The sequence below is a fragment of the Mustela lutreola genome, chromosome 3 (assembly GCF_030435805.1).
Source record: "Mustela lutreola isolate mMusLut2 chromosome 3, mMusLut2.pri, whole genome shotgun sequence".
NCBI lineage: Eukaryota > Metazoa > Chordata > Mammalia > Carnivora > Mustelidae > Mustela > Mustela lutreola.
Window position 1 is genome coordinate 182,003,648 of NC_081292.1, and position 24,559 is coordinate 182,028,206.

General features: G+C 59.8%; 1 protein-coding gene across 9 annotated transcripts in view; it reads right to left on the bottom strand.

Moving 5' to 3' along the window:
- Window positions 1-24,559, bottom strand: part of SPEG (striated muscle enriched protein kinase) — a 55,904-nt gene that overhangs the window by 1,326 nt on the left and 30,019 nt on the right. For 6 of the 9 annotated variants that reach the window (XM_059167957.1, XM_059167956.1, XM_059167954.1 and 3 more), the window contains 31 exons: window positions 24,052-24,312; window positions 22,822-22,980; window positions 22,531-22,720; window positions 22,216-22,439; window positions 19,648-19,767; window positions 19,298-19,402; window positions 18,483-18,689; window positions 17,970-18,093; window positions 17,678-17,853; window positions 15,300-15,412; window positions 14,646-14,814; window positions 14,321-14,417; window positions 13,993-14,193; window positions 12,664-12,721; window positions 12,092-12,169; window positions 11,806-11,984; window positions 11,250-11,276; window positions 10,435-10,587; window positions 10,231-10,273; window positions 9,127-9,195; window positions 6,876-8,865; window positions 6,456-6,587; window positions 3,832-3,948; window positions 3,512-3,679; window positions 3,273-3,395; window positions 2,951-3,118; window positions 2,229-2,844; window positions 1,538-1,777; window positions 1,225-1,448; window positions 394-469; window positions 62-211 (listed from right to left, as the gene is read on the bottom strand). In XM_059167957.1, coding sequence (XP_059023940.1) covers window positions 62-211; window positions 394-469; window positions 1,225-1,448; window positions 1,538-1,777; window positions 2,229-2,844; window positions 2,951-3,118; window positions 3,273-3,395; window positions 3,512-3,679; window positions 3,832-3,948; window positions 6,456-6,587; window positions 6,876-8,865; window positions 9,127-9,195; window positions 10,231-10,273; window positions 10,435-10,587; window positions 11,250-11,276; window positions 11,806-11,984; window positions 12,092-12,169; window positions 12,664-12,721; window positions 13,993-14,193; window positions 14,321-14,417; window positions 14,646-14,814; window positions 15,300-15,412; window positions 17,678-17,853; window positions 17,970-18,093; window positions 18,483-18,689; window positions 19,298-19,402; window positions 19,648-19,767; window positions 22,216-22,439; window positions 22,531-22,720; window positions 22,822-22,980; window positions 24,052-24,312 — 6,757 coding nt within the window. Of the gene's footprint in view, window positions 1-61; window positions 212-393; window positions 470-1,224; window positions 1,449-1,537; window positions 1,778-2,228; window positions 2,845-2,950; window positions 3,119-3,272; window positions 3,396-3,511; window positions 3,680-3,831; window positions 3,949-6,455; window positions 6,588-6,875; window positions 8,866-9,126; window positions 9,196-10,230; window positions 10,274-10,434; window positions 10,588-11,249; window positions 11,277-11,805; window positions 11,985-12,091; window positions 12,170-12,663; window positions 12,722-13,992; window positions 14,194-14,320; window positions 14,418-14,645; window positions 14,815-15,299; window positions 15,413-17,677; window positions 17,854-17,969; window positions 18,094-18,482; window positions 18,690-19,297; window positions 19,403-19,647; window positions 19,768-22,215; window positions 22,457-22,530; window positions 22,721-22,821; window positions 22,981-24,051; window positions 24,313-24,559 lie in introns of those variants that run through there. The other 3 variants (XR_009352012.1, XR_009352013.1, XM_059167961.1) reach the window with 3 other exon arrangements.

Sequence of the window (24,559 nt, forward strand, 5' to 3'; positions counted from 1 at the left end):
CAGGGCAGTCTGGGGGGGTGCAGGGAGTGCCAGGGGCTTGGCAAGTATGGGGCCTACTCACCAGGGGTGTACTGAGAGGACCTTTCTCAAGAAGAGTGTGGCGCTTTGGGAGGTGTTGGGGTATAGCTGGAAGGCATCAAAGCGGCCCCCCACAATCCTAGTCTCTGTTTCCTGGGGGTCCGGCTCGTAGAATGGGGAGCGTCCACTGAGCCTGTCGTGGAGATAGCTCCGTTGACATGTGTGCACTGAAGGTCTGCTCACCGTCCCGGGGAACATTAATGTGGGGGCTCAGAGGGGCTCGATGATCTGGGCGGGGCCGTGCACCTATGTGGGGGGGAGGCGGGAGGAGTGGGGAGCAGGGAGAAGCGGCAGGTGCAGCCTGGGCACACTCACATGATGTAGGTGAGCACCCCTGCTCCCCAGATGTCTGTGGCAGAGCCGATGGGTTCTCCCTTCACCATCTCAGGAGCTGACAGGAAACAGAGGTCAAGCTGAACCAGCTTCCCGATGGCAGGGGAGCGGGAGAGATGAGGGAGGCCCCTGGGGGCCTGAGGATCAGGATGAGGCCCAGGTCACAAGACCACAGATCTAGCAGGCAGTAGGGGAGTGGGGGTGGCCCCCAGAGGAGGTGGGGGCCATCTGAGGAATCAGCCCAGGTATGGAATGGTGGGGTCCTCAGAACTACACAGGCACCAGCTCCCCCCGATCGCCTCTGAGGTAGGACACCCATTCACAAAGAACACAGCCAACAGCAGGGTGAGGCGCTGTGGAAATCAGCCTGGCTGGCTCTAATCCCAGGCCTGTCCCTTCTAGCTATGGGATGCTGGCAAGTACTAAGCCCGTCTGGCTCTCCCACTTCCTCATCTGTGAAGTGGGGCTTGTAGAGTAACTCCGAGGAGCACAGCTGATGAACCAAGTGGTAGCTGGTTTCCCTCATGTATATATATTAACAATGGATCCTGTCCCGTTTGATCAAACCCTGGCTCTAGCATTCATACCCGATATTGGACAAATAGGGCACCTCACCATACCTCTTTCTTGTCTGCAAAATGGGGATAACGTTATGCCAATATCCAGGGCTACCATGATTCACTGCTTGCATACAGCAAGCACTCACTAAAGGCCACGTGAGGGAGTGAAACAGAGCGAGCCCCGGCGGCTACCCCTCCAGTGGGAGCCCCAGCCGCACCCCCACCCCGACCCAGGCCTGTGCGGTGCCCTCACCCATGAACTCCAGCGTGCCCGTGCGGTGGCCGAGGGGCCGCAGGGCCTGGGGGTTGTAGGGCTGGGCGCTGCCGAAGTCCACGATCTTGAGGGCGTTGTCGGGGGCCAGTAGCAGGTTGTCAGGCTTGATGTCCAGGTGCAGCACATGGCGGCCATGGAGGTAGTCCAGCCCTTGTAGCAGCTGCACCACATAGGTGGCCACGTCGTCTTCCGAGTACCGGAACCTGGTGGGGGGGTAGCCAAGCGAAGCCGGTGACGTCCCAGCTCAGCTCCCCCCCCCGCCCCTGCCAGAGTGCCCAGGTCCCCCAGGTACCGATCGCTGAGCCCGCAGAGGAGCTCGCGGTTCCCGCAGCTCTCAGCGATGAGCACGAGGTAGCGCGGGGTGATGTAGGCCTCGTGCAAGGCCATGAGCCGCTCATGCTGCAGTGTCCGCAGCACTTCGTACTCTTGCAGGACGCGCCGCTTGCCCTCGGCTGCATAGGGCACGATCTTAGCCACGAACGTCCGCCCAGTGGCATTCTCCCGGCACGCTCGCACCACACCAAAGCGGCCCCTGTCGGGATAAGGTGGGGGGGGACACACCACACACTCAGAGGAAAGGAGCTGGGGGGAGCAGGGGAGAGCAGGGGCCCCAGGGAGCAAGGATGCAGTGGTTTTGAGGGCGTCCTCTGAAGCCAGATCCTAGGAACCTGGGCCTGTGGCTCAGCTCTGCCCCTCACCGGCTCTGTACCTCGGGCAAATCCCATAACCTTTCCAACCTCAGTTCTCCTGTCTGTGAAATGGGTGATGATAGTGCCATCTCTCTGTCTCTCAGAGTTGTGAAGAGTAAATGACATCATATGGTTAAAGAGCTCAGCACGGGGCCAGCCAAGGAAATTTGAACCCAGTAGTGCCAGGCACCCAGAAACTAGCCCCTCCCCAGCCCAGTCCAGGGCAGTCTGGTCTTCTCTCTGCACCCCACTCACTGCCCCCTCGGTCCTTCTTCCCTTCCTGGACCCACTTGCCTGGCTTTCTCCTCCAGGAAGGTGTAGGGTTTCTGAGGGGGCCCCTGCCGAAGAGTGGTGCCCTCTGGCCCAGGAGAGCTGTGGGGACCACCCACAGGGGAGCTGGCCACCTCCTGGGCCGGGCTGAGGCTTCGTACAGTCACCTTGGTGGGCTCAGGAGGGGGTTCGGGGGCTGGGGGCTCGGGGGCTGGGGGCGCAGACACAAAGGAGGTTACCATATACAGGGGAGTAGAGGAAGATCCTGGCTTCACCCCCTGAAGGGTAGAGTCTGGGGTTGGGGTCCCAGTGTCAGGGACGGAAGACTGGGGCTCACCAGGGGTGGCCTGGGCACTGGGTGGGGTGGGCTCTGCTGACTGGGCAGGCTGCAGGCCCCTGTGCTTTCGTGGGGGAGTCTGGGGTGGTGGACCCACAGCCTTGAGTGAGGACAAGGCCTGGCTGGGGGGCGCTGGGGGAGGTGAGGGGCCGGGAGCAGCTGGCTGAGGGGCTGGGGGAGTGGGAGCTGGGCTGGGGGTCAGGGGTGGGGCCAGTGAGGTAGGAGAGTGAGGAGGCGGGGCCCTGGCCGGCCCTGAGGTAACAGGGGCATCTTGGTGAGCAGCAGATGGCAGAACTGAGGAATCTAAGTGAAGACAAAGAAAAGCATCACCCTCATGCCCCCGGGCTGAAACTGGGGTGCTCAGCGGCCCCTCTGTTCTCTGACCACCCCCGTACCTCATCCCACTGACCTTGTGTGCCCCTGACGATGACCTTCTCAGAAGGGTTGCTAAAAGGCCCTTGCCCTGCCCGGTTGGCGCAGGCCACACGGAATCTCACGGTCACACCGACTGGCAGGTGGGTCACGTTGTAGTAACAGTCGGGGATGCCTGAGCTCACAGGGTGCCAGACAGACTCCCCTGTGGGCAGCATGGAGGAGGGACTGAGGCCACAGAAGGGGAGACCCAAGCTCCCAGGGCTGTCCGTGAGGAACCCAGGGAGGGTGATCATGTCCTGGGCCTGTGCATCTTCTGCCCCCTCCTCCCCCGCTCCCCCGCCTGCCCTGTCCCTCACCATCCACCCGCCGCTCCAGCGTGTACGTGCAAGGTGCCCGGCTGTCTCCCGGCTTCCAGAGCACCAACGCCGTGTCCTGGTAGGTCTGGGGCACCTCAGGAGGAGCTAACTTTCCTGGGATGCCTGGCAAGTGGAGGGGAGCCCCAGTGAGCCTCTATACTCAGCTTAGAGCCCTTCAAGCCCTACCCACCATGTGTCATCCCTGCCCCCCACCCCCCGAGTTCCCAGCCCAGGCTCACGGGCCACAGCCACAGTGCAGGAGCTGGTGATGCTGCCCAGGACATTGGTGGCTGAGCACTCATACAGCCCCGCGTGTCGCTTGCCCGCCCGAGGGATGCTCAGCAGCTGCCGTCCGTCTTTGCAGGACACGATGATCACCGATGGCTCGGACTGCAGGGACTGCTTGTCTAGGGCCGGGAGGGGCACAGGGGGCTGCTGAGTGTGATAGCACACATGGTCCTCCAGGCTCCCTCTCCCCCCACAGTTTCCACCTCCCTCGAGCATCCCCTGGCCTTGGGCCCACTTGCCTACCCCCTCTCTGGGGGAGAAGAGTTCTCACCTTTCATCCAGGAGATGTGGGGGGTAGGGCAGGCCGCGGGCAGGCAGAGCAGGGTGGCTGCCTCTCCCTCCAGCAGCACCTGGTCCTTGAGTTTGATGTGGAAGACTGGGGGGAAATCTGGGAGGGAGGACAAAGACAGCCATGGATCTGCGGGAACCCCGGCTCGCTGGCCACGGAGGGAGGCAGGTGCCTGAGAGTGCTGGTGCTGCCAGCAGGGAACAGAGGGAAAGGGTATCTCTTCCCAGTCAGATGTGGGAAGGAGAACCCCATGCCGTGCCTTCAAGAGTTTTCTCTGGGGTGAGTATCACTCTCCAGGATGCAGAACTATCTTTTCCTTTCATTGACCTTGGAGGATGCTTGGGAGCTCCGCTGTATGTGAACCGCCCAGAGTGGGGCCTGGCACTACATGAGTGCTCTATAATCATGGGTTAAGTAAAATAAAAACAAATATGGAAGCACTAGGCTGATTAAGATTCTGTAATACCCACTCCCCCTGAGGCACCACAGGGCAAGTGGCAGGAGTCAGTGACCTGAGCTGAGACTCCTGGGATTGAACGTTACATTCAATCAAAATGTGTCGTCTCCAAAGACCTAGAGTCAAGGCAAATTCAGGGCACACCTTGGAAGTGTGTCAGTCTCCCCAACCCCTCGTCCCTTTTGGGGTCTGAGGACACAGCCTTGGACCAAATACATACTCCTTCAGGTCAGCTAAGTAGTGAGAACTTCTGCAGGGACAAGAGACAGCACCTGAACGACCTTGGACCATGTTTTTTCTGTAAACGGAGGGAAACCATAACACGAAGCTCTAGGCTTGCTGTGAGGACTGAGAGGTATGTGAGGGGCTTCGCTTGTGTCTAACATATGGCCGGTGCTCCTAAGGGTTAGCTTCTATCGATGATGTGCTCAGGATTGGAGCTAGGGACAGACCCGCCAGAGAAAGAGGCTCTTCCAGCAAAGCCGGCCTCCGGCTGGTGAATACAACCACAGCTGGGCTGTGGACAGGCCAAGGTCTTCCCTGCAGGCCAGGTGGCTCTTTGGTGTTTCGAGGATTTGCCTTCCTCCTCTCTGGGAAGTCTCTTTAGAAAATTCTCAATCTGGTCCCAGCCACTGGGGGCGTGGGGTAAGGGGGGCAGAGAGAGCTGAGGGGTCCACACATCTGGGAGCCCCAGCTACTGCCTGTCTGAGGAACTGGGAGGGAGTGGAGGTGGGGATAAGCTGGGCAGGGGAGAAATGCTCTGCTGGAGTGAGTATCAGGAGAGCCAGCATGACCTCTCCCCCAGTTTCGTGCTCCACCCCAGTGTTCCCCGAGGAGGGGCCCGCACCAAGGGTCCAACGCTGCAAAGTAAATACAGTTTCACCTACGGCTGCCTCCTGACCAAGCGAGGGTACTGGGTAGGGGGAGAGGGGGCGGGCGGGGAGGAGAGGTGAAAGGTGACCCCAGCTCGGCCCTGCCAGTCCCGCGCTATTCCCCCAGAGGCCAGCCCTAGTTGGTAAAGTGGACAGGGACAGCCTTCTTCCTGAAGGTAAGGGGACACTGCCTCGGCAGGAAACCAGCTGCACAAGCAAAATGGAGCTGGGAGAGGAGCCCCAGTGGGAAGGACTCAGCTGTCCCCAGGCCTCAGGGCTGGCTTCTCTCTTTCTTTTCTCGCCTTTTCCACACCTGCCCCCACGGGCTGGCCTCCTTCCTCCCTCCTTGCTTGCTACAGCTCCACCTGCTCTGGGGAAGACACCGAAGCTCCCCTGGCCAGAGCTGGACACGGGCACCCCAATCTCAGCAGAGGCACGGTGGGACCGGTGCTGGGGAGTTCTATTAGGAAACTGGATATGGATAAAGATCCTGCACAGTCTGGCCTGGAGGGCCTGCGCTCCCTGAGTAACGATCCTTCCCCAAGTAGGGGGCTGGGGTGGCCCCAGGTGGAGAATATCTCTCTCCCTGCACACTTGTGCAGAGAAACAGAGCAACGCCTATCCCAAGTCCTCCTCCCCTCAGCAAAGAGCCCTGAAGGCTGCTTGCCCCCCCCACCCCCTGTGGGGGCAGGGAGGATGGGGAAGGACAGCAAGGGTGTTCAGATCTATTGAGGAATGGAGAGTTGGGGGCACCACCCAGATTGCGGGCCTCTGGGCTGGGACAGAAAGAGTGTCTTTGGGTGCCCATTCCAGCATACCCGCGTGTGGGGCAGGGCTGTGGGGGCAGGGGCACCCTAGCCTGTGCTCCTTTCAGAACTCCGCCCTGTTACAGCCTCTGAGGGTCTCTCGGGAGGGAGGAGGCTAGCCAAAGGAAGGTGTAAGTCTGGCGTCCCAAAGCCACCTCTGGGGTCTGGCTGCAGGGGACCACAAAGCCCAGGCCCCTGGCTGCTGCCGCGTACTATACCAGCTCGGTGACTCGGCCGAGCTCCTAACGAGATTCAGGCTGCTTCCTCACCAGGAAACAGTGACCGTGGTAAGGAGAAACGCTTACTAGGATCAGCATTTCTCATTCGTGGAATTAGTTAATTCTGTTATTATTGCTGTTTTCCTGATCTCTGGTCCCTTCTGCTACGGCCAGGGCTCTTCAATGGGGGCTCCAACCAGCAGTCACTGACCCTGGGGCAGGGAGGCAGCTACTCACCCAGCAGGCCTCTTACCTGATTCACTGCGCACATACTGGTGACCCAAATCTTCCTGAGCACTGGCAGAGAGGTTTGGCTGTGAATAGCCCTTTTCCTTTCGTAGCCGGGAGAGGCCCCAGCGCCGCCGGCTTCGGCCTTCCCCAGGACCTGTGAAGATCCAGACCCAGAAGCACTGGCCCAGCCAGTCCCTGAAAGCTCCCGTCTCCCAGCGGCCCTGGGCCCAGGGAAGCCACGAACCTGTAACCACACACACCACACCACACACCCCTCCCCGCCCACCTCCGCCAAGTCCATCCTTAAGGCGTCCAGCTCTTTCTCCCAGAGCCCCGCCCCAGCACTCCAAGCACTCTGCGCCTGCATCCCCGCTCCATACGCTCGGCCTAGACACCCGTGTGTCGCAGTCACCCGCCACGCCCCTTGGCCCCGCTCCCTCACCTGAGGAGCTCGACGTGCCGCTGGCTTCGGAGCCCAGGGACTCCGCGGAAGGCGTGCTGGCGCCGGCCTGGGCCGCCAGCTGGTTGTGCGGCACGCCGAGGCGCCGCAGACTCTCGCCCTCGGATGTGGCCCTGCGCAGCCGGCCAAAGAGCGGGGTGCTGCGGCCCGACGCGCCCCCCGAGTCCTCGCTGCTGCCGCTGCGCTGCAGCCGGCTGGACAACCGCTCCAGCGTGGAGCTCAGCCTCCTGCGCACCGCCAGCACCGGTGAGCCCCGCGCCGAGCTGCCGCCCTCCGAGCTCTCCCCGTCCCCGCCGCGGGCCTCCCAGGCGGGGTGGCGCTGCGCCGGCGGGGTCCGCCGCAGACGCTGGGACAACGACAGCGAGAGGCGGCGGACGAGGCCTGGCTCCCCGACCGCCCTGAGGTCCTGCACGGAGTGGGAGCGCTCGGGCCGTCGGACCAGCTCCAGGGGCGTCCCCGCTGGGCTGGGCCGGTACATGCCATCCTCCTCCTGAGCCCCGCGGAAGGGGCCGCGCTCCTCCGAGCGTGAGCGGCTCAGCAGTCGCAGCCCCCTTGATAGGGGCGACTCTCGGCTGCGCTTGAACTTGGCCTCAAACACGGCCTCCGACTCCAGGTTCTCGATGCTGCTACTGAGACTGCTACCTGGCCTGCGGGGCACGGTGGGGACCCGAGCTTTCTCCGCCAGCACCGGGTGCGCCCCAGCTGTAGGCACGGGCTTCTCAGAGGCTCCTGGAGCTGGGGAGGCCACCCGGGCAAACACAGCCGGGTGGGGTCTGGGCTCGGATGGAGGCGCCCCAGGGCCCTGCAGGGAGCCTTGCGTGTGGCCTGAGAGCTGGAGCGACTGCATGATCTGGGCATAGGGTGTGAGAGGGGGCACTGGGCTTTGCGGAGCCGCTGGGGGCTGTGTACGCTTGGGGGCTGGGACTGGCTCTAGCTTGGGCTTTGGGCTCTTCTCTTGGGCAGGCTGGGGCGCCAAGGGTTGTGGGGCATCACTGGGTGTGGTGGCAGGAGGCTTCAAAGACTTGGGAACACTGGATTTAGGGGCGCTGGATTTGGAGGCACTGGGCCTCGCAGGGCTAGGTGGCTGGGCCTCGCTGAGGGCAGACAAGGAAGGAGACTCCTGGAGCCTTCGGGCCCCAAGCCTGGCCATGGGGATCTCAAGGGGCGCCCCAGCACGGCGGTGCCGGCCCCGGGGCTCTGCCTCCCCCTGTGAGAAGCTGCTGCTCTTCTGCAGGCCCCATGTCTCAGGCGGAGGCTGGTGGCGCGGTGCGGCCTCACTAGACGCAGCCCGGGCCAGGCGGAGATCCCGGGTGCGGCCCCCCAGGCTCTCTAACAGAGGGCCCCTGAGGCCACTGACCTTACCGTCCTCGGGGCCGCCCCGCAACAGCCGCTGGCGCAGGGCCTGCAGCCTCTGGGCGTACTCGCCCTCCCCCAGGCCACCCCGGGTCAGGCGGGTGGCCCCCGGGCTGGGGCTTCGGCGCTGCGGCAGCTCCACAGAGGCTGCCTTGTGCAGGCCCCGGCCCGGCTCCCGCGGCCCGGCCCGGGGCAGGGCGCTCTCGGCAGAGCTGCCCCGCCGGAGCTCCCTCCGCTGGGGGCTGGACCCAGCTTGGGGCTCCTGGCCTGGGGAGGGGAGGGCCTCAGAGCTGGGGGCCTCCTGGTCCTGAGAGGGGGCCCGTCCCTGCTCCTGCCAGTCCATAGGGGTGGCAGCCCCAGCCTCGGGGGTCCCCAGGGCCTCATCTTCCGTGGGAATGTCGGTGAGGGACACCCGGGAGCCCGAGAACTCAGGCTGCAGCGGTCGGGGCACCGAGGGCAGCTCCTCCAGCTCTTCCTCTTCAGAGTCAGAGGAGGAGGAGAGCCCCCTGCTGGGAGGCGGTCTTCTGGGTACAGCTACCCACACCCGCTCTGGGGGTGCCCGCAGCAGCTCCGGGATGGGGCACAGCACCAGGTGGCACTTGTAGCTGATCTGGGAGCGCTGGAGACAGGGTCCTGGGGTCAGACCCGAAAGGGGCCCCTGGTGCCAGCCTGGCCCACGCGAGCCCACCTCAGCCCCAGGAGCCAGGGAGAGAGGCGGAGGGTCAGGGAACAGAGGTGAAGCTGGGGACTGAGACAATAAAAACTGGATGAAGACAGCTGAGCAGAAAGTGAGGGCACATGATAGGAAAACGGCAGATAGAGGGAACAAGTGCGGAGGGAGAACGAGGGAGGCCCAGAAGCAGGACCCAGGGACACTCACCTGCCACCTCCGTCGGGAAAGGAACAGCTTCAGGTGATCCGTGCTCACCTCTGCGCCCTTGGCCTGTGTCTGCAAACCCAGGAAAGAGGGCCTGAGTCAAAGTCCCCCATCAACCAGACCCTCGGAGTTTGGCAGTGGAGAGACAAAGTCTACAGGAGGGGACAGTGGACTGAGCAGCCTTGAGTCTGGGCTCCTGGGGGTCCCTTCCCCCTCAGATCTGTCACAACTCCCACAGTCAAGGGGCCTATGTAGGGACAAAATCCCTGAGCCTAACTGGAGCGGCAGAACTTCAGTGGTTCTCGGGCTGGGCTTTGGGGCTTACGTCAGGGCTCATGGCCCTGTCCTGTTCACTGGCTGCCCTCAGGAGCTGGGGCTCTGGCCCCTGGTGTGGGCTCTGCTCCCCAGCTCACCATCTGTCCCTGTGGAGATCCAGCATCCCAGACATCTGGAGCGTTGGTGGGCCAGACCAACACAGATGCTTCCCTCAGCCACCCACCCAGGCTGTCCTTTTCAGAGCTCATTTATGATCTGAGAGCCCAGGCTCCTACTCCTAAGGACAGATACCAGAATGACCTCAACCTTCAGTTGACCCAGCAGAACACTCAATGGATGATTTATTCAGACACTCTTTCTGGGTCATTTGCTGAACCCCACCCCTCTGCCTGGCATTGTCCCCTGCACCGCTGGGGTTTGAAGATGAATGAGTGAGCATTCTGGCTGCACGGAGCTCAAAATCACCAGGCCAAGCCAGCCAGGCCACCCACGAACTGCAGGGAGGGACAGAGGGGGACGCGCAGGAGAGAGGAGGACCAGGGCTGGTCTCAAGAGGCAGGGAAGAGCCTGCTGATGAAGCCCCAAGATGAAGGGTGCCCAGGCCTGTGCCTTAGAGGCCATGATATCCCAGCTTGAGCCTTAGTTTCCTTAGCAGCAAAAGAGAAGTAATAATGTCTTCCTTCATGGAGTTGTTGAGAGACTAACAGACCATGTGTATATAAACTGCCTATAATGACTGCTGCACATAGTAGGTGCTCAATAAATGTAGCTGTTAACAATGTTCCCCCTCCTCCCACCTCTTGTACCATTGCCTTGCAAGACTAGACTCACTTTGAACCAAGGATGTTCTAGGGTCTCCTCGGCGGTAGGCCTCCTGTAAAGGAATGCAGGTTAAGTGAGCCAACCGATAATTGGGAACACAGGGCCTATAAGGAGTTGGGAGACTGAATGCTTAAGGTCAGAGGCTGGGGCAGGAGTGGGAGCTGGCACAAAGGGACTCTGCAGGCTGGGGGCTCCTCAGGGCCCTGCACTCACAGCCGGTCCTGCACCAGCACTTTGATGAGGAAGCCCCGGGCCTCCCTGCTTAGGCTCAGAAATGTGGTCTCCTCGAAGGCCACGTTGTAGTTCCGAATGTTCATCAATGTTGTCCGATCGTTTTCCCCAACAAAGGGGGAGATTCCCGTCAGACTGCAGAGGAAGAGGGGACTCGTGTGAGAGGGGGACAGGGCCCTGGAGCTGAGGCAGGGGCTTCTGAGGGATGCCAGTGTCTAGGGACAGGGTCAGGCCCCCCGGGGCTATGGAGAAGGTACAGGCCTTTCAGACTCTTGCCTGTCCTGCCCCACCCCGAGCCCCCGGTAGGTGAGTCCTGCCTTGAGAACTAGGCACCCAGCTCCCTGTCCTGGGCCCATGCTTTGGAGGACCTGTTGTGTCCCTCTAGGCATGGCCTGTCCCTGAGGTGAGGAGTCTGTGCCGAGGGGATAAGCAACCCTGAACTTGAGCCTCCCCCTTCCAAGGGGCCGTTGTGAACACTCAGAGCCTCACAGTCTGCTGCCTAGATGGCATGAAGCCAGTACTGGCCTCTCTCTGTCCAGCCTCTGAAGGAGGCTGCCAGTGTGCCCGCCCTGTACAGATGAGCACAGTGACAGAGAGAGCTTAGGCTTGTAGGCTAGGGCACCCCCCTCCTTCACACATGAGGCCTCCTGCAGTGCAGCAAGGGGCAGGGGTGTGGAGGAGAAGCGGTGGGCTGCAGGCCCCAAATTGCTCTCCTGTCCCAGGCTCTGGAAATGTTAGGAGTCGGCCTGCTAGGTGCTCATTGAAAACCGGGATCCTGAGTGCAGAGGGGTCCTTACCAGAGGAAGGCAACAACGCCCACAGGCCTGTGAGGAAAGGAGAGTAATAGATGGGTGAGTGGACAGCCGACCTCCCACGAGAAGGCCATCGTTTTCCGCTACCACCAGTCTAGTGAGGAGGGGCCTCACTGGGTCAGATGGGCACAAGGATGCCTCCTCCAGGGAGGACTCTCAACCAAGAGGTCCCAACTTCTCTGCAAGAGTCAGGGTCATGGTAGGGCCAGCCCAGGAAGCCCAGAGGAGTCTGGGAACCAAGGGGCTGTGTGTGCCTCACTGCGGGGAGGCCAGGTGGCTACAGAGAAGGTTCCACACCTAGGGGTGATCAGGAGCTGAGGCTGGACAGGGCTAAGACCTCGAGTGACTGGGTCTATTCTGGTGAGGGGCAGGTAGTAACATGGGCAAGAGGTCCCCGTGAGCTATGCCACCAACCTACTTCAGAGAAGGAAGCTGGGCTTGGTGAAGGTTCTCTCTGCCAGCGCGCAAGTCCCCACCCAGCATGACACGGAGGGAAGCGGGCCCAGGCCACCCCTTCAGCTCTGTGGGCCAGCCTTATTACCAGATGTCGGTGACTCCAGACACAGGGGTCTGGTTGACGATTTCGGGGGCCACGAACTCAGGTGTGCCATACTGGCAGTACTGGGGCTCTCCTGGAGTCAGCTCCTGGGCATTCCCAAAGTCACAGATCCTCACCTGCTCTTCGCCCTCTGCACCATCCCACACCATCAGGTTCTCCGGCTGCAGAACAGCAGGGAAATCATGGGAGCTAAGTGAAGCGGAGAGGACGCCCCACCGCCTGCCTCCCACAGGGGCTGCCTGCTCCCCATTCCCCACCTGTACCTCACCTTGATATCCAAGTGCAGCACATGGTTCTGGTGCAGGTAGCATATTCCCTCCAGCACTTGCTGCATGTACGCCCGGATCTGTGGAGACGGGAGGCCCAAAGTCCGTGGGGAAAGGGTGGGAGATTATGTTTGATCACTGCCAGAGCCGTGGCAAGAAGTCAGGCTATGCCTGAGAAGTGGTCTTCAGATGGCTGATAAGGTGGTTGAAACATAGATTTGGGATTTCTGAGATCTAGGGCTTAAAAGTACAGCTGCACAGGTTGTGCACAGCACAATTATAGGAGGGAACCATCTATATTATAATAAATAGAACTGTGCAGTATACAATTTATACTGCCCTACAGGGCAGGACAGCAGTGAGACTGAATAGAGTCTAGGTGGGGCTCTTTCGGAGAGAAATGTGTGGGGAATGCTTATTTGAGGAGACTGGGAACCAAGAGAGGTAGGTGTCACCACCACCCCTGGCCTATTCACAACATAGATGGCAGGCCCAGGACCCGCCCCTCAGTTCTTAGAGCTCAGGTGGGTAAACACCAGTGCCCAACCCAACCCCTACCACCCACTGCCCTCACCTCAGACTCACACACGGTGGGTTTCCTGGCCATTCGCTCCAACAGCTCCTCTGTGCATCTGCGTCCCCGATCAAGGAGAAGAGTAACAGTGCCAACTTCTGGGCCATCCCTGAACAGTGCCCTCCACCCCTTAGAGCTCAAGGCAGATCCCAGCTCTGCATATACCTCCTTCCCCTTAAAGCACAGCTAATACCAGCCCGCCACTGTGTCTCCAGCACCACCCCCCACTGTCATATGGGTGCACAGATGGGACCATCCTGCTCAATCTCTCATTCGCTGCAGGATCTCAGGCCAGTCACCCAACCTCTCTGAGCCTAGGTTCCCTCAGGCGTAAAATGGGGATGACATCTCTCAGTGACCCTGTTAGATATTTAAAAAGATCAAGTTAGAGCAGAATTTTGTTGATTGTGGATGGACCTTCCTGCCTATATTTGAGAATGACCCAAGCCCATGACAGGTAAGAGGGGCATGTGGCTGAGGTCTGGGTTCTAACAGTGCCAACTGGAAGGTGGGGATGATGGATATGGTCACCCTGCTAATGGGAGGGACAAGCGGACAACACTACGCACAGTGTGGCTCTGTTGAACCCAAGGTCTCATGAGAGTCTAAAATCCATTCTTCGTGCAAACCGCCTCCCCAGTTCAGCTGGTGCCGAGGCTCATCTGAAACGGAGTCACTCTGAATGTTTGGATAGACTGTCCTGCATTTCGTGCACATGCCTTTTGTTAGTGGGGTGACCTTGGATGAGTCACTTAACCTCTCTATACCTCAGTTTTATTAGTTATAAAATGGGGATAAAACGGGGGCGCCTGGGTGGCTTAGTCGGTTGAGCGTCCGACTCTTGGTTTCGGCTCTGATCACCATCTCAGGGTTGTGGGATTGAGCCCTATGTCAGGTTCCACGTTCAGCACAGAGTCTGGTTGGGAGTCTCTCCCTCTCCCTCTGCCCCTCCCCCCATCTCCCTAAAATAAATTAAAAATTCTGAAGAAAATGGGCATAAAAAGATTCCACCAGATCACACAGGAGGATTAAGTAGGTTAATAGCTGTTGAACTCTTAGCGGCTGCCAGGCATACACTGAGTGCTATGTAAGTTTAAGCTAAGAAAAGGCAGTGGGGGGACAGGGGCTAAAAACTGCTGGTTTTTGCAGAAGTCTCCAGAATCTGCTCTGTAAAGTCCTCACAAGATGCCTTCAGAACCCCCAGCCGTCCATGGGGACATTTCCCAAAAGGGGGCCGGTGCAGCCTGTCCATGGGGCCTCTTTGTAAAGTGTAAAACGTGTTGCTGATTGGCCACATGTCCCCTCCCCACCCGGCCTATCTCAGGATACAGCTCGGTGACGATGACCAGTCCCCGACGCCTCTCAAAGGCCTCATGGAAGTAGAGGACGCAGTCATGCTGGAGCCGGGCCAGCAGCCGGGCCTCCCGCCATGCTGATGCCTTTGGCTTGGCCTGGCTGGGGATGAACTTGGCCGCAAACTCCAGGCCGGAGCTTCGCTCCACCACGCGCCGCAGGTAGGAGAAGGCACCCCTGGGCGATGACACAGGGAGGTGAGGGGCTCACGGCACACCCCCCACCCCAGCACTCCATGGCCTGAGAGCCTAAGAACCAGGCCCCCTTTGGCTCCCAGGCACCGCGCCCCCTCCTAGCCCCACACCTGCCAATCTCTTGATGGATGTCGTAGAAGTCGCTGAGTCTCCTTCCTCGCTGTTCCTCGGCTTCCCCGGCCCCCTCTACCTCCATGGCTGTCTGAACTGGTGTTAGGTGGGGCAGGCAACAGAGGGATGAGGGCAGAGACAGGGCCAGGCAGGGCGGATGGAGGAGACAAAACAAGAGCAAGAATGTCAGCCTGGGGTGGGGTGCCGGGGCTGGAAGAGAGGGGTGGTGGAGGGGCGAAGGGTCTGGCGAGTGGCTCCTGGCCCAGGGCTCACATCGCCTTCCCTGAGAGTAAGCGCTTTGCCCTCCTCCCCTTGCATGCGCACCTGAACGCACAGCCAGCTCGGCTTTGCAGGAGACCTCCCCGGCGGGGTTCCGGGCGGTGCAGGTGTACACCCCTCCATCCTGGGTCCCCGCGCTGAGCACCACCAGGGAACACTCGTTCTCTTCGTACACAAAGCTCACGTGGCTACTCTCGGTCAACAGCCCCTCGTCCTGCAGAGACGGCCGAGGCTTTACTGCCCAGGCCTGGCTTTACGGCCCCCCTTGATCCACCTCCATCTCCATGCCTGACACCCAGTCTCATCCCCACCGTGGGCCCAGGAACTCTTTGGCCCCGAAGCCCCAATATTATCTCTGTCCCAAGGGCTTTGCTCACAGCCCCGGGAGCCTTGCTCCCTTCAGTACCCTGAATCAGCTCCACTTTTATCTCCCACTGATAGCCCTGTGCCTCCCAGTTAGTCCCCTGGTTCCTGAAACATGTACCAGCATCACATGGAACTCTGGGCCCCACTCTCTTCTCCTAGCCACACCTCTGACAACAACTCTATTCTTCTCTGTCCAGGTTCCCCTCCTCCTAAGGTGGCCAAGACTCCTCCTGTGCAGAAATCTGTCCTCCCTGCCCTGCAGGCTCCCAGCTGGCCCCATGCTAGGAACACCCCCCCCCCCCCCCCCCGCCGAGGCCTTTGTCACCCTCTGACCTTGTACCACATGATGTCTGGCAATGGCTTCCCCTCCACCACCACAGCGAAGCGAGCGGTCTCCCCAGCGTCCACCTCCACGTCCTCCATGATGGACTCAAACCGAGGGGCCTCTGAAACACACAGCCCAGGGGAGGGGGACGGTGGGGAGGGGTGGCAACAACACTGGGATCACGAGGTCCTGTCTTCTCAAGTCCCTCTCCAAGTCCTCCCTCAGCAACCGGCCCAGGCAGAACACCAGCCAGCACCCCACCCCCACTGAGTCCCAAGAACTACCCACCCCTCCGGCCCCCCGTACATCCCTACATGATGTTCTCCAAATCTCAAAAGACCGAAGCCATGGCGTGCAGCCTTGCTTTGTTGGACCCTCCGTGTTCATCTGCCAGCTTTGAAACTAGATTTTTACACACAAAAGAAATCTGGATTTCCTGCCTCTCTGGAAAAATCAGGATTGGGCAACCCGGAGCCTCTTCCCTCGCTGCATTAATGGGCTGGTGTGGAGTGGCTCGATGCTGCCCCCTATGGGTGATCGCCCTTCTGCATGGCCCTGTCTCTGGCTTTAGGCAGCCCAGGCGGTGCACCTGAATTCAAATCACAAGTGGCACTGCCTCTACCTTGAGGTTTTCTCTCTGAATCCTATTTAAATGTTTAAGCAGGCTTTTACCATCCGGGAGATGGCAAGACCAACAAACAGGTACCGATTCTCAGTTTAGCTCTCCCGCAAGTGACTGTGATTTCATTCTCTAAGCATATCATGCGGTCTTGTTATTTCCTGGCAAAGCGGCTTCTAATTCTCAGGATGGAATTAAATACATATTCCAACGTGCTTTGTGGAGGAAGCAGTGACTTCCCAGCGCCCTGCCTCCTGAGCGTGTTTGAGGAGCTCAGCTTTAAGAGGTGTGGGAGAGTAGCCTGGAGGGATGAGCCAGGCGCTGGGCAGGGACCACCACTCATCCCTGGCATGTAACCTAATTTTACACAGATAAGAGACACTACCGTGGGGACAGATATGGTGGGAAGAAGCCATTCCACGGGTCCTGCCTGGAGACTGGGGTCGGGGGTAGGCACAGGGTCTGCAGTTTATAAGATCCAATCCCAGGCCTGTTCTAGTTCTGGCTGGCTGGGACGCTGTCTGTCTGTCTGTCTCTCTCACTCTCTATTTCCGTCACTGGCCCAGCCAGTCTGGGCTACAGGGCTCTTGGTGGCCAGGGTCTCCCTAAACCCGAGGGCTTTTCCTATATGTGGGAAGAGGAAGGAGTCCTGCTGACGGTATGCTCCAGGAGCAGAGTGGCAGGTTGAGTACGAGGTGCCAGGAGGTGTGTTGGAGGGGGTGCTGGGGCAGGGAGGAGACAGGGACCCAGACAATTGGTGCCGCCCCCCTCCATCTCCATCAGGGCCAGCAGGGCTCCTCCATCTCTCCCTCACACACCCTGCTGCCACTTCTCTTCTACTTTAAAGATCCCTTCCCACCCCTCTAGGAATCTGGTTTCTAGTTTAGAGGTCGCCGGGGCCGCTCTGTGAGGATGAAAGTACTGGAAGGTTTCAAGCGAACTTGAACGGTTTTTTAAAAGCACCAGCAAAGATGCACTTCTGCACCATAGGATTGCCTGTGCTCCCTAAAATGTCACTTTCTTTGTGTTTGGTCGGAATTGTATCTACTCAGCAGGTAACAGTGTTTAGCTCATGCTGATCTGAAGTTCTGAGTGGCAGTTACATATGTCTAGAGTTAATTAACAAACCAGAAAACAAGACAATTACTACTTAATGCATGCCTCCGGTTGAGAGATGACATCTTTAAAGGAAAAATTATACAAAGGGTCCTCACCGCAAAGGTTGGGAGGCTCTGTCAAAAGGGCTTGTGCAAAAGGGTGCACAGAGGCCCCAGATCTGGGGGACTGCTGATCAACGGTGCCCGCTTGGAGCCTTTTCTTTTTGAAATTGACTTGGTCACCCCATGCCTGTTATACTTGAGCTCCTACATCCTGTTGTGTTTAACATAGGATGTTAAGAGCACCCTCTGGCTCTGGAGTCCAGCATGCACCCAGGCTTGAATCCCAGTTCCTTAGGAGGTTGGGGGACCTGGGCCTGTGACCTAGCGTACTTTCTGAGGCTCAGTTTCGTGTTCTGTAAAATGAGGATAACCAACCACATCTCACTGGGTTAACGTAAACATTCCTTGAGGTGATACATGGAAGGTCCTTCATGCTGAGCCTGGCACGTATCAGGTGTCCTCAGTAAACATCTGATGAGTACTATCTCTGTTACTTCCACTAGCCCTGGTATAACAGCCATTTGATGGACAGGTCTGACAGGTGGGCATGAGGAGAGGGTTGTGGGCCTCAGGAGGAGGAGAAAGAAGAAGGCCCGCTGTCACCCACCTGCCAGTTCCAGGGTGACTGAGCAGGCCTGTGTGCCGTGGCGGTTACGGGCTGTGCAGGTGAGGGGCCCTATGTCTCGGTGGCTCACCCGGCAGATCCGAAGACAGTACTGGTCGTCATCTGGCTGGCTCAGCTCATACACCCCTGCCCGTGCCTCTAGGAGGGCCCCTCGGCAGCTAAGGGACACACGACAGGGAGGTCAACCAGGATCCAGCCACAGGGGAGTCAGGCCAGGATGGCCAGAGCTGGACGGCCCCATGTGGGAAGTGAGGCACACCAGGTGGGGCCCCACCTCCTCCAGATGACCTGGGCCTCCACATGGTTGAAGGTGACCGTGATGCTGGCGGGCTGTCCCTCCACCACATACACGACATCTGGCTTGTCCAACACGGCAGGTGCCTCCTCCAGGGGTGGGCCTGGCCAGATGAGAGCGCAGGCTAAAGTCAGACTTGACACCAGGGACTTAGCACACTCTACGTTTTTACCCTCCTAACCACTACCAGAGCTCCATGTTTACAGATGAGGAAGTGATGTTCAAAGAGGTTCAGCAAGTTGTCTAGGACATGCAGCCAGGAAGTGGCGGAGCTGGAACTGCACCCCCCCAACCCCCCGTCCGCTTGTCTGATCCCAGAGCCTCAGCCTCACCCACCTGGTGTGCTGCCATCAGGAGAAAGAAACGCTCGGACTGGCGGAAGTCACTCCCAGACATAGCAGGTCCAGACCAGCCCTTGAGCCTCCACCACCAAGAGCTGGTTCTCCGGCCCTGTAGCCTCCACCCCCACTCCAGAGGGACACCCAGACTCACCACGCTCCAGGAGCTGTGCTGGCTCGGAGGGGGGCGAGGGCTTGCTGCTGCTCTTGATGGTGGTGCTGAGGACCCGGAAGACGTGCTGGACCCCCTTACGCAGCCCCATGGCTGCCCACCCAGGCTCCCGCAAGCCTGTGGCCAGCACTGTCCACTGGTCCGAGCCTAGAACCTGGTGCTGCACAGTGTAGGTCAGGGCGTCTGGGTCTGGGGGGAAAGCAGTTGCTGGAGGTGAGCATTGCTGGGACACCCCCTAGCCCCCCATTCAACTGGCTCAGGACCTAGAAAATCCTCATTAGCCTGCTCTGAGGACCTGCCTCAATTTCTCCTGTTGCTTCTGCCTGCACCAACCCCTGGCCCTCGATCTGCTCTTTCCAACCACTGACCTGGCCAGCCATGCTCAGAGCCAACAATATGCCAGGCATGGGTCCAGCTACAGACACAGAAGGAGAGAGCTTAGCTCATATCCCAATTCCTTGCTATTGCCTGAGGTGGGGAAACTGAGGCACAGCGCAGGAAGAAGTCATGCCCAGGGAAGGGGAGGGCATTCCCAGGATCATGAGCCAAGCACCAGTCCCTCTGAGAAAGGGAATGGGCCGCTCCTTCATGGCCTCTCCTGACACACAGCCATGGCTTTATCCACCTTGAAGAGAAGACTGGCCAAGCAGCTCCTGGCCATGTTCCCAGTGTTCCATGCTTACCCTCCACCAGTACGATCATCTGGGCCTTGCCCCCCAGCCTGGCTCCTTCGGTGCCCCTGCCTGAGCCTGACTACACCCCATCCCCACCCAGGAGCCCCGTGGGGCCTGACGCACCGATGGCCATGTCCAGACCCCTGGGAGGGTTCCACGTGAGCGTGATCATCCTGCCAGTCACAGCCACCACCTGTGGGGCGCCATCTGGGGGGCCTGGAACCACATCTGAAAGCCACAGGTCGGGAGTCTGCCATGTTCCTCAGGGCCCCATGGCTCTGCAGGTTCACCAGGCCTCGGGATGGTGGGCCAGGGACTGGAGGCACAGCCACAGTGCGGGGGGCAAGGCCAGACAGCTCCCCGGGGTCCAAGGGTAAGGGAGCCGGGGTGGAGGCCCTGCCCTCACCCAGGCCTCTGGGGAGGGCCAGTGGCTAGGCTGCAGATATAGCAGACCAGGAAGACGTGAGCCTCACCTGTGACATAGAGGTGAGCATAGCACGCAGCTTTGCCCAGCTTGTTGGCGATGACACTCTTGTAGACGCCGGCATGCTGAGGTCCCACAGCAGGGAACACCAGGCGATGGACATCCCTGTCTGGGGGGTGGGGGACACAATGATACTGGGCCTGAGCCAGGAGGATACTGGGTGGGCCCATGTCCCCAGAGGCCTGGCCCTTTACTCCTTACTGGCTGTAGGGGGCAGATGAGGGGGCAAGAGTGGGGCAGATGGCAAGAAGCGTGTCCACCTCACAGCAAAGCCAAAGTCCAGGCTGCCAAGGCTATACCTGCAGGCACGTCCCTTCTTGCCTGTCCCTCCAATGACTTCTCATGCTCCGCCCACACTGATTCTGCCTCCGAGCTCCTGTCCCGTTGACAGCCCCTCATCTCTGCATCTCTGGCGTTCACATCTCGGCATCAAAGTACTGACCGGATTTTGTCCCTAAGGCCCCTCCGCCAGTCCCCTCTCCATCCCCATGGCTGCTGTTGTCCCCCCTAAAGCTCAGCGCCCATGACCGACCTCCACCAGTGCAGTCCACACTCCGCCAATGGCCCCGCATGTTACCCCTCGACCTGGAAACCTTTAAGGTGCCCCCTGCATGTGGGCTAGCATCCAGAGCCTCAGCCCAAGAGCCCATCCAGCCCCGTCTCCTGCCCTTCCTCCTGTGATTCCTCCAACCCCGACAAGCCTTCAGGGTCCTGCACACACACAGAAGTTCCATCTTCAGGCTTTTGCTCACAAAATTCCTCCCTTCTGGACTCTTCCTCTCCTACCTAAGGCCTTCTCCTTCAAGTCACAGTTCAAGCAAGTGCCAGCCTGGGAGGACTTCTCTGTACCCCCATCCCTGACTGCCTCCCCAGGACCTCCAGCGCCAGGCCCACACTGCATGGGGCAGCCCTCCCTTTCTACTCACGTGTGCCATGGCTGCTTAAAGACAGAGCCGACATGTCCCGTCAGGCCCGAACCCTGATGCCTTACACGTAGTCAGTGCTAAGGATGTTATATTACAAATGATAATAGGAGTTGTCTGTTCTGGGCCCAGGGAACACCAGCTACTAGATGTACGGTTTTTTCCCCATAATCCTTTCAACAACCCTGCAAAATTATCCTCATTTTACCAATGAGATCAGAGACATTAATGGACTTGTCCAAGGCGACACAGCTAATAAATGATGGGAGCCATGCCTTGAACTTGCTTCCCTCTGCTTCTGAACTTCCCTCTCCATGCTGTGATCCCTGAATGATGATAAGGAGGCCATCTCAGGCGGGGATGTGAAGGGGAAGAGGCTGGCCTGTCCTCCTGCACGTCACAACCATCCCCAAACACCCCTCCCTTCTCTGACCGGTTATCTCCCCATGGAACAGTCACCCATTCATTTATCTCTGCTGACACTATTTATAAAGGAAGACAGACCAGAGGCTGCCACCGACCCCAGATACAGAGAGGAGCGGGGACGCCAGCTCAGGCTCCCGAGACAGACACCCGACCTGGGCCTCAAGCAGAATGAGACAGGAAGCCTGTGGTCTGAGCAGACAGCCCGAGGTGGTGGTGATGGTGGCGGTGGTGCGGTGGTGGCGGTGGCCAGGGGACGGGTCAGAGCCACAGAGCTGACTCTGGAGAATGGGGTGCTTAGGAGGTAGCCTCAGAGTCAAAGGGGCTGTTCCTGACTTCGGGTAAGTCCCCATCCCTGTGTAAGTCTCTGTTTTCCTGTTTGCAAACACGGGTACCAGTCGCTGCCCTCCAGGCCCTTGATGAGGAAGCTGAGCACGGGCCTGGCACTCACACAGTGTTTGAGAGAGGGGAGTTTTGCTGCACTGCAGCTGTAAGAGGAACCTATCTCGAGACTCAGATTCCTTCGAGGATGGAACTGAGACGCTCCCAAGAGAAACAGCCCCAGGCGGAAAGCACAGGGTCCTGAATCCGGTCCTCTGTGCTCCTCCCCTGGCTCCTTTTCTTTACCCGCTGTTCTTAACAACCCTGACCTAGCAGCCTCTCAAAGCCAGACACTGCCCAGGCTGGCCTTTTCACCGAAACTTCTCAAGGAGGGCGTGAAGAGCCCTGCTTTATGAACAAGCAGCCACAACAGCAGTAACAAGAAGATGAGCGGTCGCTGACTACTCGCTATTCGCCAGGCCCCCCTTAGATGCTTTGTGTGTATTAACCGATTTCATCCTTATGGTGAGCCTATTGCAGATAGGCTTGCAGATATGGGGAATAGATTGCAGATATGGGGAAACCGAGGCACCGAGGGGTTCCGTAACCTTGCCCTTGTGCTACTGCTGCTGGTCAGCAGCAAGTTGTACACCCGTCCAGTATGTGCTAAGGGGGACACCCAGGCCTGGAGCGGCGACTCCACTGACAAGGCTGTGCAGCTCGAAGAAGGAGACCCTGACTGCACAGCCCCTCTGCGCCCCCTCCCACAGGCACCCTGCCCTCGTGCAGGCTAGAGAAGGAAGGCTCGAAGGCAGGGAGAGCATGAAGGCACCACGAACAAAGAGGGTGCCGGAGGGGATGCTCCCCAGGGTCCCTCCCTGAACACATACACTGCATCATGCGCCGGTCGTCGCTGCTCTGGATGCGGTGGCCATTGTGGAACCAGCTGATAGTGGGGTAGGGCAGGCCAGTCACCTGGCACTCCAGCATGGCCTCTTTGGCCAGGCCCACCTCCAGATCCTGTAGTGGCCGCAGGAAGTCGGGCATGGACAGCCGCTCCAGCTCACCCTGCTCTGGCTCCTCAGGGATAGATGGCATCTTCTCTAGCTTCGAGCTGGAAGAACGACACGGCTGCCCAGAGGTCTCCCACCACAGGACCTGGGCACCGCAGAGGCCGCATTGGCTTCCCCAGGAGCACCCCCTACCTGGGGCCGGTGGCGGCCGTCCGGGGTTCCTCCACATAGAGCTGGGCCGAGCACTGGGCCTGGCCGTGCGTGTTGGTCGCACTGACTGCATACAGCCCCTCGTCCTCACTGCCCACGTGGGCGATGTGCAGGGAGTGCAAACCTCCATCCTGCCGCAGCCGCAAGTTCTCACTCTCCTCCACCTGGCGGCCTGGGGGAGGACGGGGCGGGAGTGCTGAGCAGGCTCAGCCAGGGGCCCGGGGCCTCTGGACCTGAGGGCTCCCCGCACATCTGCAGGGTGGAGGGCCGTACCAAAATGAGTCCAGGTGACCGACGGGGGCGGGCTGCCGCTGATCTTGCAGTCGAAGCGGGCCGCGCGGCCCTCCAGCACCTCCACGTCCTCCAGCAGCCGAGTGAACAGGGGCGCCAGCGAGGGCCGCACGGTCAGTCGGGCGCTGCAGGTCAGCTCATCTAGTGGAGAGGGGGCAGCGCTGTGGCAGGGAAGGCCACAGAGCCCCAAGCACTCCAACCCGAAGGGCCCACCCGCATACCGGGCAGGGACGGGGACCTGCGCTCAGAGCTGGGAATGAACACAGCCCAGCAAGGTCCCCAGACACTGGAGCAGCGAGGCAGTGGGTGAGACCCTAAGATCTGGCTTTCTCAGGAGGGTAGAGGTTGGCAAGGGTGGGTGGCAGGGAAGCCATGGCTGCCGGGACCACCACAGGGGGCCCTCCTCATCGCCCCTTGCCCAGTCAGGATGGAGCTCAGCTGGGCTCTAAGAGAGAGGTCTGGAAGCCAAACCCAGTTCCTCCTCCTCCACACCTTTACCTTGCCCTTGGGGAAGCTTTCTTCTGTGCCTGGCTGGGGCCCACACTCCGTCCCTCCCATCCCAGACCCAGAGCAATGTTCCTTGGCCCTAAGACACCAGCCCACAAGAAGTCTTCTGGGGCAAATGAAAGCCCCTTCCACTGCCCTGATCCTCTCCTGCTTGCAAAGGCTTCCAGTGTCACCTTAGGCACTCATCACCACGCGCTGGGGAGGCATGATCTCTGCTTTTCAAAGGAGGACGGGGACCAGGTCAGAGATGTCATTTATAATAGTAATGGCTGACATTTATAACGCCACCCTTTGCCGGGCTTGTGGTGTACTTCGCGCATGACACACATTAGCTCATTAATCCCACTGGTCCCCCTACACAGGAGCTTGTCTCACAATCCCTTTTTCCAGACAAAGAGTCTGAAGCTCAGAGAGATGAAGTGACTTGTCCAAAGTCATGTGGCTGTCTGTGGCAGGGCGGGAACTGGAACCCAAGTCCGGGTGGGCTGGCTAGACCACAACAGACTGGCTATCTCTGGGGTCACCAGTTCGCAGGGACATGGGAGGAGGCGCGCTGTGCCAGAGGCCACTCCCCAGGCAGATTCTACCCACACAGGTGCACTGCCTTATCTTGTTTAGCTCCCCCGCTCCCACCCCTCCAGCCCCCAACCTGCGGCTCTCGGGGGGGGCCCCCCCAGCAGCCCCAGGGCCCAAGAGCGCAGTTACCTTTGGCTGTGCTGAGCTTGCAGGTGTAGACGCCGCTGTCATCCTCATGCACAGACGTGAGCAGCAGCTTGCATTTCCGGCCATCGAAATGCATCTTGCACTTGAGAAGGGCTGGCTGCAGCAGGCGGCCTCGGCAGAGCCAGTCAACCTCCACATCGGCAGGACCCGCCACCAGGCACTCAAACAGCGCCATCTCCCCGGCCCCCACGTCCACGTCCTGCAGGGGGGCCAGCACGGCCAAGGACCGGCTTTCAGGGTGTGCTGGCGGGGGGGGAAGCGGCCACAGGGGGCACGCATGGAACAGAGACACAACGGGGCAAGGGAGACATACACACGCACACACAAAGAGACAGACAGATACAGAGAGAGAGATGCGTTTTGTTCCTTTGGAGACAGGGAAAGCCCGCCTGCCCGGCCAGCCCAGCAAAGAGCTCCAGAGCCTGGCTTCAGGAGGGCCATCCAAGCTGGGCCAGGGAGGGTGAACTCAGGGGAAACAGGAAGGACTCGA